Source organism: Macrotis lagotis, chromosome 1, assembly GCF_037893015.1.
Source record: "Macrotis lagotis isolate mMagLag1 chromosome 1, bilby.v1.9.chrom.fasta, whole genome shotgun sequence".
In the NCBI taxonomy this organism is placed as follows: domain Eukaryota; kingdom Metazoa; phylum Chordata; class Mammalia; order Peramelemorphia; family Peramelidae; genus Macrotis; species Macrotis lagotis.
In genome coordinates this window covers 931,012,729-931,027,676 of record NC_133658.1, presented here as the reverse complement: position 1 = coordinate 931,027,676, position 14,948 = coordinate 931,012,729, and the positions used below count along the sequence as shown (strand labels likewise).

The window sequence follows — 14,948 nt, the reverse complement described above, 5'->3', positions numbered from 1 at the left end:
AATTGACTGTACAGCATGGGAGGCCCCTGCTCAGGACTGCCTGGCATGGCATGACCTCATCACTGAGGGGATTCCTCTATGAGGAATGCAGAATGGAAAGAGCTCAAGGAAAACGTGATATCCACAAGTTTAGAATACCCACCCCAGGTGTTCCCATGGACTGTTTGTACCTGACCTGTGGTAGGGCATTCCAAGCTCGTATTGGTCTGGTCAATCACAGACAGACACACTGCTATTTTCCTCAAACGGGGTAATGTTATTTTGGTCTTCTTGGATAACAAAGGACAATTTCCAACCAATTTATTGGAGGGTCATCATATAAACACATACAAAAGTAAGTCATATACTGGATAACCAGGAAATAAACAACAGAGAAGGTACTACAAGTAAGAGACATTGGGGAAGTCTTTCTAAAGGAGATAAATTTTAGATTGAACTTTAGAGAAACAGGACAGTCTTGAATCAGACCAAACCACATGCAAGCTATTGCCATAGTCCAAGTGAGGTGAAAAGGGTCTGTGTTATCAAGACTAAAACATCAGTGGAGGGGCATCTAGGTGGCACAGTTGATAGAGCACTAGCCCTACGTAATACTTTATTAACTGTGGGACCTCAGGGAAGTCTCTTAATTCCCCTATCTTGCAAAAAAAAATCAGTGATGAGAAGGTGATATATTTCAGAGATATTGAGAACATTAATTTGCTAGAATGAGAGGGTAGGAGGACGACACCTTACTTGGGAGTCTGAGTGCCTGGAGGATGGTGTGGTCCTTGACCAGAATAGGGACTAGAAGGGGAAAGAAAATGAGTTCATTTGTACCCATGTTGAATGTAAGACATCTTGAATTAACCTCATAGTTCAGGCTGTCTAAAAGGCAGTTGGAAGGAAAAGGGGCTCAATGTGAATGGTCTCAGCTTTTTAAGTATAATAAGAAGTAACTGAATAAGAGTGGGTGGAATTATCAATAGTCAATAATTTCTTAAATGGCATTTGTGAACCTAAATCTTTATTAAGAACTAAGCACAGTGCTTGCTTCGGCAGCACATATACTAAAATTGGAACGATACAGAGAAGATCAGCATGGCCCCTGCGCAAGGATGACACGCAAATTCGTGAAGCATTCCATATTTTTTCTGTTTAGTGCCCTACCAATCAAAATTCTAAAAAATTACTTTAATGAGCTAGAAAAAATTTTAAGTAAATTCATATGGAGAAATAAAAAGTCAAGAATTGCCAGGAGCTTAATGAAAATAAAATGCAAACGAAGGTGGCTTAGCACTACCCGATCTAAAACATCAGTCATCAAAACTGTTTGATATTGGCTAAGAAATAGAGTGGTGGACCAGTGGGATAGACTAGGTATAAAAGCAGGAGAGGATTATAGTAATCTGCTGTTTGATAAATGCAAAGAGTCAGGCCACTGGGATAAAAACTCCCTCTTTGATAAAAACTGCTGGGATAATTGGAAGTTAGTATGGAAGAAACTTAGATTAGACCAACACCTCACACCCTTTACCAAGATAAGATCCAAATGGCTACAGGAATTAGACATAAAAAAACAATACTATAAGCAAATTAGAAGATCAAGGACTAGTCTACTTGTCAGATCTATGGAAAGGGGAACAGTTTATGACTAAGGAAGAATTGGAGAATATCACTAAAAACCAATTAGATGATTCCGATTACATTAAATTAAAAAGGTTTTGCACAGATAAAACCAATGTAATCAAGATCAAAAGAAAAGTAGTAAATTGGGAAACAATCTTTACAACTAATGATTCTGACAAAGGACTCATTTCTAAAATATACAGAGAACTGAGTCATATTTTTAAAACAAAAAGCCATTCCCCAATTGACAAATGGTCAAAGGATATGCAAAGGCAATTTACAGATGAGGAGATCAAAGCAATCCATAGCCATATGAAAAAATGCTCTAAATCATTAATTATTAGAGAAATGCAAATTAAAGCTTCTCTGAGGTACCACCTCACACCTCTCAGATTGGCCAGTATGACCAGGAAGGATAGTGATCATTGTTGGAAGGGATGTGGGAAATCTGGGACACTATTACACAGTTGGTGGAGCTGTGAACTCATCCAACCCTTCTGGAGAGCTATTTGGAACTATGCCCAAAGGGCAACAAAAATGTGCATACCCTTTGACCCAGCAATACCACTACTGGGGCTATACCCTGAAGAGATGAGGAAAAAGGGTAAAAACATTACTTGTACAAAAATATTTATAGCAGCCCTGTTTGTGGTGGCAAAGAATTGGAAATCCAGTAAATGTCCTTCAATTGGGGAATGGTTTAGCAAACTGTGGTATGTGTATGTCATGGAACACTATTGTTCTATTAGAAACCAGGAGGGATGGGATTTCAGGGAAACCTGGGGGGATTTGCATGAACTGATGCTGAGTAAGATGAGCAGAGCCAGAAAAACACTGTCCACCCTAACAGCAACATGGGAGTGATGTTCAACCTTGAAGGACTTGCTCATTCCATCAGCACAACAATTGGGAACAATTTCGGGCTGTCTGCAAAGGAGAGTACCATCTGTATCCAGATAAGGAGCTGTGGAGTTTGAACAAAGTACAAGGACTATTCCCTTTAATTCAGGAAAAAATAACCAGATGTCTTATGGTCTGATCTGGTTACCTCTGAGAATTCTGTTCTCTTTAAGCATATGATTTCTCTCTCATCACACCCAATTTGGATCGAGGTACAACATGGAAACAAAGTAAAGACTGACGGAGTGCTGTCTGTGGGGTGGGGGTGGGGGGAGGGAAGCAAGATTGGGGGAAAACTGTAAAACTCAAATAATATCTTTAATAAAAATTTTAAAAAAAGAACTAAGCACAACCGTATGGACAGATATATTTAGTCCATAACCTGAAGAAACTGGCATTCTAGCAATGAAAGAGAACATCCCCAATAATGCAGAAGCTGGAGGAGAGGAGAAAGTGTCTAATTGGAAGGGAGGATAGAGAAGTGAGTCTGAGAAGTTTCCCACATGCTAAAGCCAGGTAACAAATGAAATGCTATCTGAGCTGAGCTTCCTTCTAAAATGGAGGTAGGGAATCACAATCTAGCCTCAGGGTGATCAATGATATAGGAGGAAAGAAGTTGGAAATGGCTTCTCTTGGCATTAGAGATCAATCTGGAATCAATTGCTAATCAATAAAAAGTGACTTCCATCCTATATTGAATGAACATATTATACATAAATACTCTACAATGAAGAATAGTGAATCAAGAGACCCTGATGTAAAGGGAAAGCTTGTAAAAGCTTAGGGATCTCCCAAAGTGTGAATGGATTATTATATTTGTTTCTGTTCAGTGGTGAATTTATAGAAATAAAGGAAGTTAAAGACAAAATATTGGTTCCAAATAGGGCATAAATTATTTTAAAGAAGTGTGAAAGAACTTTTCCTGTCCCCATGGTGCTCATTTGTTGGGAGCCAGGGTCTCTAAGCTGTTTGACACAGTTGCGGCAAGAAAACTCAGGGCAGTCACACTGCCTGATAGAACAACATTTCCTTCTTCAATATATATATAGGGATTCCATGTATACCCATATTTATAGGTCTATTATTGATTGCAAAACTTACTCATTCTTATAGTGGAATGACTTATAAAGGAAGGATTTCAGAGAAATTCCTTGAATAAAACAGATTGTGAACTCTGTCCAAATTTAACAGGACTGCCTCTCCCTGAGACATACAAAAGGCTTCAGCATTATGAAATCTTTGGAAGACACAGCACTGGGAGTTCCAGGGAGATGTCAGAATATATATAGGGAAACCAGATACAAGATGGGTCAGATAGAATTCCAGGGAAATTGTCAGTTTTGCCCCCTTTATCATACACAGGAATATATGATAAAGATGGTGAGAGAATAGTTAGTATAGGTGACCAATATGTGAACTCTAACAGCCTTAGTTTATTGGGAAAGAATAAAAAGTCATAGAAACTGTAGCATCTACCAACAAGGGCTGAAAGGAAAATTAGTTATTGAAGCAGTCAACGGACAGGTGGACAAACATAGCTATCCTCACTACAGGTTGTCAAGGGAGCATATCGAAAAACATTACATATGCGGCACAAAAACGTAAAAGCATTCCATTAAACAAATTATATCAAAGATTATTCTAAGGAAAGTTCTGTTTAATCAATAACTTTACTATGCAGCAACAAACTAGGCAACAGTCAGGTTGAGGTCGTCACAGTCTGAGCAGGGACAAGAAAATTAACTACATGATTGATAATCACACTTGTAACCACTACATGATCAAACTTGTAACCATATGAACTATGTGATTAATGATGAAAATTGTATACTTTTGTAACCAAGGAAATGATTTTAGTTTGCTTGTTTCATATGATTCTGAGACTATAAAAATAAATCTAAGCAGCTGACAGTCAGTCAACCTGCTCCTGCCTTTACCCACTTATTGACGCAACTCATTTCGCCGACTCTATCCCTCCTGTGAAGTTCCAAGGACCCCGCGAAGGCTGGACCCCTGCACTCAATCTTATTTCTATATAAACATCCAAATTAATGAAAACATATCATTAATAAAATAAAGCAAAAATAAGCCAAGGCATAAGATTTTTTTCTTTGGCACATCACCCCCACACCCTCTTTAAGCCCTTAATATAACAATAGATATAACTTCTGTCTTTTGATGGAAACAGACTCATACTACTTCAATGCAGATTGCAATTATGGACCCCCCAAGAATCCTCTTCATAATATGATAAAAGTGACTAAATTGAATTACTTATTCAATGTCATACAAATCAAGCTATCAAAGATGACTTTATTGAGCTAGAAATAATAGTGACGAAATTCATATGGAGGAACAAAAGGTCAAGAATATCAAGAGAATTGGTGAAAAAAAATGCAAAGGAAGGAGACCTCAGAAAACGAGGCACTACTCCTCACGAATCAAATTGGCTAATGCGATTAAAAAGTTAAAGGATTCCTGTTGGATAGGATGAGTGACAACTGAATACTAGCACATTGTTAGTGGAGTTGTAAACTGATCCAACTCTTCCAGAAAGCAGTACTCAAAGACAATTCTAATGGACTTGTGATGCAAAATTCCATCCACTTCCAAAGAAGGAACTATGGAGTCTACATACACACCAAAGTTTACTGTTTTCAATCTGTAAAATTTTTTATGTATTATGATTTTTCCCCTCTCATGTTTATTCCTTCCATTTATGATTTGATTTATCTTTCCCAGCATGATTAATATGGATTTATGTTTAACATAATTACACAAGTATAACCTGTATTAGATTGTTTTCTGTCCATCAGAGAGATAGGGAAGGGAGGGAGGGAGAAAAATGTGAAATTCAAAACCTTACAAAAAAATCATTGTTGAAAGCTATCTTTGCTTCTAGTTGCCAAAATGTATAAATAAAAAATTAATAAAAGCAATCCTTTGGGGGCAGGTGGTGGCACAGTGGATAGAGCACTAGCCCTGGGTCAAGAGGATCTGAGTTCATGTCCAGCGTAGACACTTAATAATTTCCTCACTGTGCAATCTTAGGCAATTATCTTAACCCCAATGCCTTGCAAAAATCCAAAAACGAAAAACAAAATAATCCTCCTCATGTTTTCATATTGTTCAGACTTTCTCACTTTGAGGAAAATAACTTGATTTTTTTTCTCTCTAGTGACCAAAACACAGCACTTACTACAGTTTCTCACGAACTCATTTTTGGAAAATGTTATTTATTTAAGGCAATAAGGTTAAGTGACTTGCCCACGGTCACACAGCTAGGCAATTAGTAAGTGTCTTGGAACTCATTGGAACTCCAGTCCTCCTGACCCCAGGACCATTTCTCTATCCACTACTCCACCTAGCTGCCCCTCACCAGGTCTTCATGGAATTTTCTTAATTAATCATTTCTGACAGTTATTTTTCCTTCAGAAATCCTCACATCTTTCTGAGAGAACACATTACTTTCCCTCTTTTAAAAAGATTAGCATTCCATAGAAGAATATTTCTCAGTTTTATTTCAACTGAAAATATCCATTGCTTTTTTCAATGCTCCCTTGGACTTTGCAAGATTATAGTTCCCTGTACTGGTGCTACTTCTTATAAAGGGTGCGATCTTTGGGCAATTTCCTCTCTTTGCTTCAGTTTCCTTCTGTACATTGATGAGCATTGACCTGGATCAATTCTGAAGGCTGTTTCAACTCTAAGTTCTCTGCATGTGGATGTTTTAGGAGGTGGTGGCATTCAAGGATGTGGCTGTGGACTTCACCCCGGAGGAGTGGGACCTGTTGGACAGTGCTCAGAAGCAGCTGCACAAGGACGTCATGCTGGAGAATGCTCAGGACTTTCTTTTCCTGGGTAAGGACCATTCCCCAGGTAACTGGGAATCTTTCATTAAAAGGTGTGTCCTCAACTCTCTCCCTAGAAGAAGGTTTGGACCATTGATCACCTCTTAGAAAGGCCAAAGTGATGGCCTCCTGCATCCAAGAGACTAGGTTCTCCTGCTTTCTAGCTTTCCTAAGAGAGACGTTTGTTCCATGTGACAGGGAGCTAGAAACAAGTCTGCAAAATCTCCAAACATTGATCCTGCAGCTTCTGCTTGAAGATGGGCAGTGAGAGGGATCCCCTTGCTCCCAAGGCTGCCCTTCCTTTTTGGGAAGTGTTTGGTCATTACAATGTTCTTTTTGTTACTAGGGACAAATGTGTAACTCACTGCTCTTGGCATTAATCATAGATTTCTGCCATAGCAAGAGTGCCCTTGTTCTTCCTTCATATGACCCCCAAGTCCAGTAGAGATGCAGGAAGGGAATAAGTGTTTATAGACATCTGCTGGGAGCCAGACCGTGTACTAAGAACTTTCTTCATGCATGTTATCCCACTCGATCCTCACAATTATCTTTTGGTTTGGATTTCTGTTATTATCCCATGTTATAATTGAGGAAACTGAGGTAAATAGATTAAGGGACTAATTCCTGGGTCAGTAAGAGTCTGAGGTCAGGTGATCCTGACTCCAGCCCAGTATGCTCCTGTCCCCTTGCAATGCCTCTAATTTCTAGGCCATGGAAATTATGAAATGTGGACATCCTTCTATGAAGGAGACAAGCAAATTTGGAATTTTCTGATTCCAAATTGCTTACAGTAATGTGGCTCTGCTTCACCTCACCCCCCCTTCCCTAATAAGGATTAATTACAAACTTCTTTCCATCCTCATGTCTAATTCATCCCCTCTACCTAGGATTTCCAGTTTCCAGAGAAGATTTGATCCCCCACTTGGAGCAAGAGGGTCTAAGGACCTCCTGTCCAGGTGAGTGAGGAGTGAGGGGTGTGGATTGGATCCCAGGAGGCTTCTGGATGTGTCAGTAAAGAAGGGTTAGACTCAGGAAGACCTGACTTGTTATTTCTTTTCAGACACTTTTCACCAGTGGGATCATGGGTAAGGCTCTCTGAATTCCAGTATCCTCATCTGTAATATGAGGGTTTGAATTCCCTGGACTTTCAGTTCCCTTCTTTTAAATTTGTTTTTTCCAGTTACTCACAAAGATAGTTTTCAAAATTCATCCTTTTGCAAGCTCTTGAGTTGCACATTTTTCTTCCTCCATTTCCACCCTGCTCCCTATGGCAATGAGCAATCTGATAATGGTTTTACACGTACAATCAGGTTAACGTGTTTCCATAGTAGTTTCCATTAGCACGGTGGGGGGGGGGAGAACCATGATAAAGATAGAAAAGCAATAAAGGAAGTTGCAAAAAGTGATGTGAGTATGCTTTGCTCTACATTCAGTCTTCATATTTTTTCCTCTGATTCTGGACAGCATTTTCCATCACAGGCCTTTGAAGATTGTCTTTGGTCTCTGAAATTCTTAGAAGAGCTGAGTTCATCATAACTGGTTTTCTTGTGGTGTTTCTGTTAAAATGTACAATGTTCTCCTGGTTCTTTTAGTTTTCTTCTTTTTTTTTTCAAGACAATGGGGTTGTGACTTGCTCACTCTCACATAGCTAAGGTAAGTATTAAGTGTCTGAGTCCAGATTTGAACTCAGGTCCTCCTGACTCCAGGGCCGGTACTCTATCTACTATGCCACCCAACTCCCCTTCAAATTTTCTTCTAATGATGCTTCAGCGATCCTATTAGAGGTCATTGTTGGGAATTTGGGGGCATGAAGCTCTCCTTTGACTATCTAGAGAGGGCTGAGGTTATCATATATGAGTTCTTTCTAAATCAATATGAATCTGCTTTGTGACAAGTGGATATAAGGAAGTAGAAGGCTCATCCTCTGAAAGCATAAGGCTTTCCGCGATCCCACAGTTTGGTGAGAAAGACAGCATGGACACAACTGCTATTGCAGCACATCAAGACAAGGTGGGCAGGGGCAGCTAGTTGGCACAGTAGATAGAGCACCGGCCCTGGAGTCAAGAGTATCTGAGTTCAAATCTGGCCTCAGACACTTAATAATTACCTGTGTGGCCTTGGCCAAGCCACTTAACCCCATTGCCTTGCAAAAAAAGAAAAAGAAAAAGTGGGAAGGCACTAAGGTTAAAGAGGACTGGAACAGTCTTAAGGAAACAGATCTGTGGTACTTCAGAAAAGCTCGGGTAAGAGTTCTAGGCAGGAGCACCAGCCAGGGAAGACCCACACTTTTGGAGCATCAAAGAGGCCTCTCTGCCCCACTGCATCCTAGCCTATGTGGAGGGTAAGGCAGGTGAAAGAAGACTAGAAAAAGACAAGGAGGCAGAAGATGAAGAGCCCACCCCAGAATTTTATCTTTGGTCTTTGAGCCCCTGGAATTAAGTAGGGAGTTCCATGGTCAGGTAAAGAACTTGAGGAAGATGAATATACCAGGTGATGGAGGATTGAGTGACCTTGGAAGAGACGTGATTCAGTTCTTTTGATACCTCAAACATGAGGTCATTTGGAACCCCAACCAAAAAAGGGGAAATGATGGTGGAGAAAGGGAAGTATGTGACAAAGTTTACAAAGGTGAAATCACCAGCTTCAATTTTGGGGCAGGAGTGAGGGAGTGATAATGGGGAGTGGATGACACCTAATTTGGCCCATGAATGACTGCGAGGTTTTTGTCCTGTAGCAGAGGAGAATTACAGGAACATTGGGTTGTGTGGGATGGGTGGGAAAGAATAAATGAGGAGTCCCAAGAGAAAGTAATATCCAAGAAACTTAGAAAAAAAAGAAAAAATGTATCAAGAAAAAGTAGATGATTGACAGTATCCAAGGCTGCAAAAAGGTCCATGACATAATATCCTTGCATCAGAATAAATGATCAGAGAAGCAGATCTAACCGAAAATTATGACAGGACAAGTAAAAAAGAGGAAATTTATTTCTCAGGTTATCATAAAATTTACAAAGAATGACCATGGGATAAAGCATCAAAACTGGTCCTTTCGGAACAGTTGGGCATTTAACTGAACACAAGAAAATAACATTGTCGGCAACAAAATGCTCTTGATGCAAAGAAAACTAAAAAGGAGAACATCTGTCTAGTGCAGTGGCCAGAGCGTACTCTTTCACCAGGTTGGAGTTCTACTCTCTGGTGCTGAGATTTGGGTCAGGTCACTTGGCCATTCAAAACTCATGACCAGAAGAGTAACACATAATGACAAGGTGGCTCCGCACTTGTCTCACGTTTCTGGTGAGGACCCATTGCAGTTGTGCATGGAACTTTTTGTTCATTAAATTGTCTTTTGTGTAAGTTTATAGTATGTTCAAATGATTGATTCTGCTCATTTAAGTCTGAAGTCTTTTTCCTTTGACTGGGGAAACTATCTGGCAGGAGCAAGAGGATATCCTCATACGTATATGTGTGTGTGTTTGTTTCCATCAGATGCAGAGAACAAGTGTGATGAGATGAGTGCAAATCTGAAAATGACCTCTTGGAATGAATTTACTGCTTCTGGTGAAGAGAGGACTCATCTTGGTAACCATGAGCTTATCCGCACTATAGAGTATGATAATACTCAATATGGAAAGACTTGTCAAAGAAGTGACAGTTTCACTGAACATCAGAAAATCCACACTGAAGAGAAACCTTATGAGTATAATCAATGTGGAAAGACTTTCTTTCATAGTTCCAAACTTGCTGTACATCAGAGAATCCACACTGGAGAGAAACCGTATCAATGTAATCAGTGTGGAAAGACTTTCACACAGAGCTCCCGTCTTACTGTACATCAGAGAATCCACACTGGGGAGAAGCCTTATGAATGTGATCAATGTGGAATGGCTTTCAGAGAACGCTCCTCTCTTATTGATCATCAGAGAGTCCACACTGGGAAGAAGCCTTATGAATGTAATCAGTGTAGAAAGACTTTCACACAGAACTCTGGACTTGCTGTACATCAGAGAATCCATGCTGGGGAGAAACCTTATACATGTAATGAGTATGGAAAGACTTTTACAAAGAGCTCCGAACTTGCTGTTCATCAGAGAATGCACACTGGGGAGAAGCCTTATGAATGTAATCAGTGTGGAAAGACTTTCACACAGAGCTACGGACTTGCTGTACATCAGAGAATCCACAGTGGGGAGAAGCCTTTTGAATGCAACCAGTGTGGAAAGACTTTCACAACAAGGTCCCACCTCTCTGTACATCATAGAATCCATACTGGAGAGAAACCTTATTAATGTAATCATTGTGGAAATGCTTTCAGAGACCGCTCCCTTCTTATTTATCATCAGACAATCCATACTGGGGAGAAGCCTAATGAATGTAATCTGTGTGGAAAGACTTTCAGATGAAGCTCTGGACTTGCTGTACATCAGAGAATCCACACTGGAGAGAAATCTTATGAATATAAACAATATGAAAAGGCTTTATAAGGTGCCCAACCAACTTTGTAGGTATCAGAAAATCCACTCTGGAGTGAAATGTATGAATGTAATCAATTTGGGAGATCTTTCCCCATGTCTGAGAATGAACACTGGTGAAAAACCTGAGAAGTATCAATTATATTCCAAAGCTTTTAATATACATGTTCATCTTACTCGACATCAGAGAATCCTCATGGAGAGAAGCTTTATGAGTGGGGTTCGTATGTAACACCTTACCAAACAACTGGGACAATTATTGGGACAATTTCTGGGTATTCATTTCATTCGTGGATAACAAATGTAGTATAACAAAAATTATCAACGGAATGGACATTTTTAACTCTTGTAAACCAAAGATGAATCATGGAAGCCTCCCAGCACTTATATGCCCTTGGATGAAGTGGATGTTCCCAAAAGGTGGTGATTAATTCTGACAGGTTCAAAATTTATGAGAATGACTATTCTAATGAGCATTTGGGAGGCATAACTCATCTCTCAATCTAGACAACGAAATTTATATCCAGACCATCCCTGAATAGGGTCATCTAGAGAATAGGGGAAATCTACTTTCCCTTGAACCTGTCTGACTTAAAACACAATGGACCAGAATTCAGCTAGACTAAAATCTCTTTACCTTTTAGCTCTGATCTACAGTTTTCAAGTTGGGGAAGGCTTGCCCTAAGATTTCATCTCATCATCAGCCCTCCCTTAAAGACTAACTAAATAATCTAAGGGGGCTGATTTCTGAATGAGGAAATGAAAATGTGAAGAGAAGTTTAACCCTAATTCAGTAACTGGTTATTAATATATGAGAACAATAATCATTTCTCTCCTATCAGAGAATTCATTCTGGAGGATAAACCTCATTGATATCATCACTATGGAAAATCATCAGACTAAAGTCTTCCCTTATTCCCGATCAGGGAATTCACATGAGATAGAAATCATACTCCTGTAATGAAGTTGGAAAGGCATTGAAATGGAGAACAAAGTTTATTAGGCTTCCGAGGAACAAGTTCCACATGGATGCTGTTGGAAAGACCTTCAGCGTAAGATCATCTCTTTACCTCAAGGATTCATCATGGAGAGAAGACATAAAACACTTAATGAGGTCCCACCTTCTTTGGAAGATGGAGGTCACTAGACATCAAACTAGTCACACTAACAAGAAGTCTTTTAAAAGTCAGAATTCTGGGAAGGCCTTCGCCCAAATCTTATAACTGTATATACAGTGGAGAAGACTTCTTGAGGTTAAAATTTATGGATCTAAATAATGAGGAAAGGCCTGTCCCTTCAGCACAGACCTTATTAGATATCACCTATCACATCCAAAGCAAGAAGTCCTAAAAATGGATTGAACTTTTTTCCTGAAATCAGAAGATTTCTCACAGCTCTCCTAAAATATTCCATGGCTCTCTAGGATGGGGCCTGCCACTGACTCACTCATTTGACAACACTTCCTCCCACCATCATTAAACAGACCTTTTGTGTTCACCCTCCAAGCTGTCCTAAATTGGTAATCTTCATTGCTCCAAAATTAGTTTTGAGGTCTTACTGCAAGGTTGGTTGGAAGGGAATTTGGGAAAACCCAATTAGTGCCACACCCTGCCATCTTGGCTCTGGAAGTCCTCATGCCCCTTTCCTGATCTGGTTCTATTCCTTTGATATCTCATTTTCTTGAAAAGGTCTCTTATCTTTCCCATTTTATTTTTTTCTTCAATTTTTCTTCATTGCTCATTTAAGAAATCTCTCCTTGGTCTTCTCTGGAATTCAGTTGGGTAAATCTTCTCCCTCTCATTTTTACCCTTCCCTTTCCTTCTTTCCTCTGCTATTTGTAAATTCTCATCAGACCACCATTTTGCTTTCTTACTCTTCTTTTTCTTTGAAATAGCTTCTGTTGCTGCTTACTGTAGAATGCTTTTCTAGAATTGATAATTCTTCAGGTATGCTATTGTTGTACCTAAAGAGTGAGATGGAGACCAGAATTTGATAAGGTTGGAGATCTTTATTCCCAGGGACTGTCTGGGGATTGAGTACCCTAATCAGCCAGTACCTAAGTGTTCAGGGGATAGGGTTTTTATAGTGTTTTGAGGGGGGGTAGTGAAAGTAAGCAAGGTACAGAGAAGCAAAGACAGCAGATATATTATCTTGACATATACATATGTAAACATAGGGTTCCATATAGATAGGGGTCAGAAGGGGTCAGAGTCTTTGCATAATGTTTGAACATTTTCTGAGATGGAGGGAGTCAGGAATTTACTATCTTATGGTTCCAGCTGCATCAGGGGAAGGGGAAGGCAGTCCTGGGAGGAAACAGGAATCTTACAGATAAAGCAAGATAATTAGGCTAACAAGGGTGCTTTGTAAATCTTTAGACAATTTTATGGTATATCTGTGACCCCTTGGGTCCTATCAGTATATTTTCAGACCCAAAGGCACCTAGCCAAAGTTATATTTCTAAGGAATTTCTCAGGGCCCAGAAGGATGTCAGGAACCCCTTTCTATACAGAAATTTCACTAACATTGACATTGTGCTTCACTATCTACCAATTCTAATCACTTGAATCTTTTCATCACTTCTATTTCATATTCATAAGCAATGTTATTTAGAGAATATATTTTAGAGTCTGGTAGTTTTCCTTCCTTTTTCAATTTGAGTCTGAAATTTGAAATAAGACTGTCAACCAGTTTCAGATTTTAGCTGATTGTATACAACTTTTTTTTTTTGGATGTGAAGTTTGGTTTATTTCTTTCAATTCCAGTAGTTCAGCAAAAAACAAATTACAAACAAGCTTTAACAGAACAAAATGCCTTTAGCAAAGTAACTATAAAAGGAAACCAGAATTGCTCTAATAGTTCAGTGGTATTCTGTCATCAAAAACTTAGAAAATTCAAATAAAGCCAAAATATTACAATATAATCAAAATTAAGCTACTTTTACATAAAGTAAAAATGTAGGTAAAAGAAAACTACAAAGGGACAAGGGCACTGTATTGGGGCCCCCAAAATGTTTTACATATCTTAAAGTAGCCTAACAAAGAAAATACTGCTCCTACTGTATTTATGCCTTAGTGTTAACGGTATAGTTTAGACACTATGTGGAAGAGACAAAGTGTACAAAGATAGAATGTGTAGAATCTATATAATGGATAAAGTACTCACACAAATGATCTAATGAAGATAATTTTTAATTAGTTCTTCCTGAACAATAGCTGTACCCACCAAAGTAATTCTTTTCTCTGCAAATCATCATAACTACTTCCAGTTTCTCTTCACTACACTGACAAATCTTCTGCAGCCTTCACCTAGGAAGAACTCAACACCTCCCTCCTGAAGTATACAGCAATCTTAAAATATTTTAACATTTAATATACTCCTAACAAAATACAATACCTATGTGTATAGTACTTATTTTACTCATATAAACACTATGCTCAGCAGAATAGAAATTAGAAAGTGAGGACTTGTACACAAATGCTAAAAAGGATTGTCTCAACAAAATTGAACATGCCCACATCAACAGAACAAAATTAGGATGGACTGTGGGCCCTAATATGCAAAGTCTCATGAAGGACTTGGGGATTACAACTAGTTTCTCTAATACTAGATTCTACTAATATATTAACTGCCGAAGTACAGCTATTAATTAACATTAAAACCGAAGAAGTCAAATAAAACTACAAAACCAGTCTTTCAACTTAAGGATGCAAAAGTGCAAATGCACTTGTATGTTTGAAATGCAATGCTAATTATGAAGGCAATGTATGACTTGAGATTTCAGATATACTGTTCTGAGAAAAATATCTCTTCTAAAAAAATCTCATGTTTGTCTATACCTAAGGAATGTACTGCTGTAACTTTGAAAGATTACAGGAACACAGGCCCAATTCTTGATAGGACAGGAAATCTAGATTCTGTTCGGTGAAGAGACTTATTTGGTTTGAATTGGAAAAGGACTGGGAGTGGGAGGTGGGGAGAAGAGAGAGGTTGTGCAAACTAGTGAATGTACATCACAGAGTATTATTGTAGCTCCAAGTAGGTCAGGCCAGGTGCTTAAAATTAAGTGGGCTACATTGGTTTAGAACTTAGTGGACTACTATTTAAATTTTAAAATA

The 14,948-nt window shown here is 38.9% G+C and overlaps 1 protein-coding gene and 1 non-coding gene across 3 annotated transcripts in view; both read left to right on the top strand.

Annotated features, from left to right (window-relative positions):
* Positions 1-13,019, top strand: part of LOC141512344 (uncharacterized) — a 35,933-nt gene extending 22,914 nt beyond the window's left edge. For both annotated transcript variants that reach the window (XM_074221207.1, XM_074221214.1), the window contains 3 exons: positions 6,243-6,369; positions 7,247-7,315; positions 9,848-13,019. In XM_074221207.1, coding sequence (XP_074077308.1) covers positions 6,243-6,369; positions 7,247-7,315; positions 9,848-10,647 — 996 coding nt within the window. In that variant the 3' untranslated portion in view covers positions 10,648-13,019. The remainder of the gene's footprint in view (positions 1-6,242; positions 6,370-7,246; positions 7,316-9,847) is intronic.
* On the top strand, positions 1,026-1,132 carry LOC141510309 (U6 spliceosomal RNA). The gene has a single exon (XR_012474813.1). It is a non-coding gene; the product is annotated as a U6 spliceosomal RNA (small nuclear RNA).
* Positions 13,020-14,948: the final 1,929 nt, after the last annotated feature.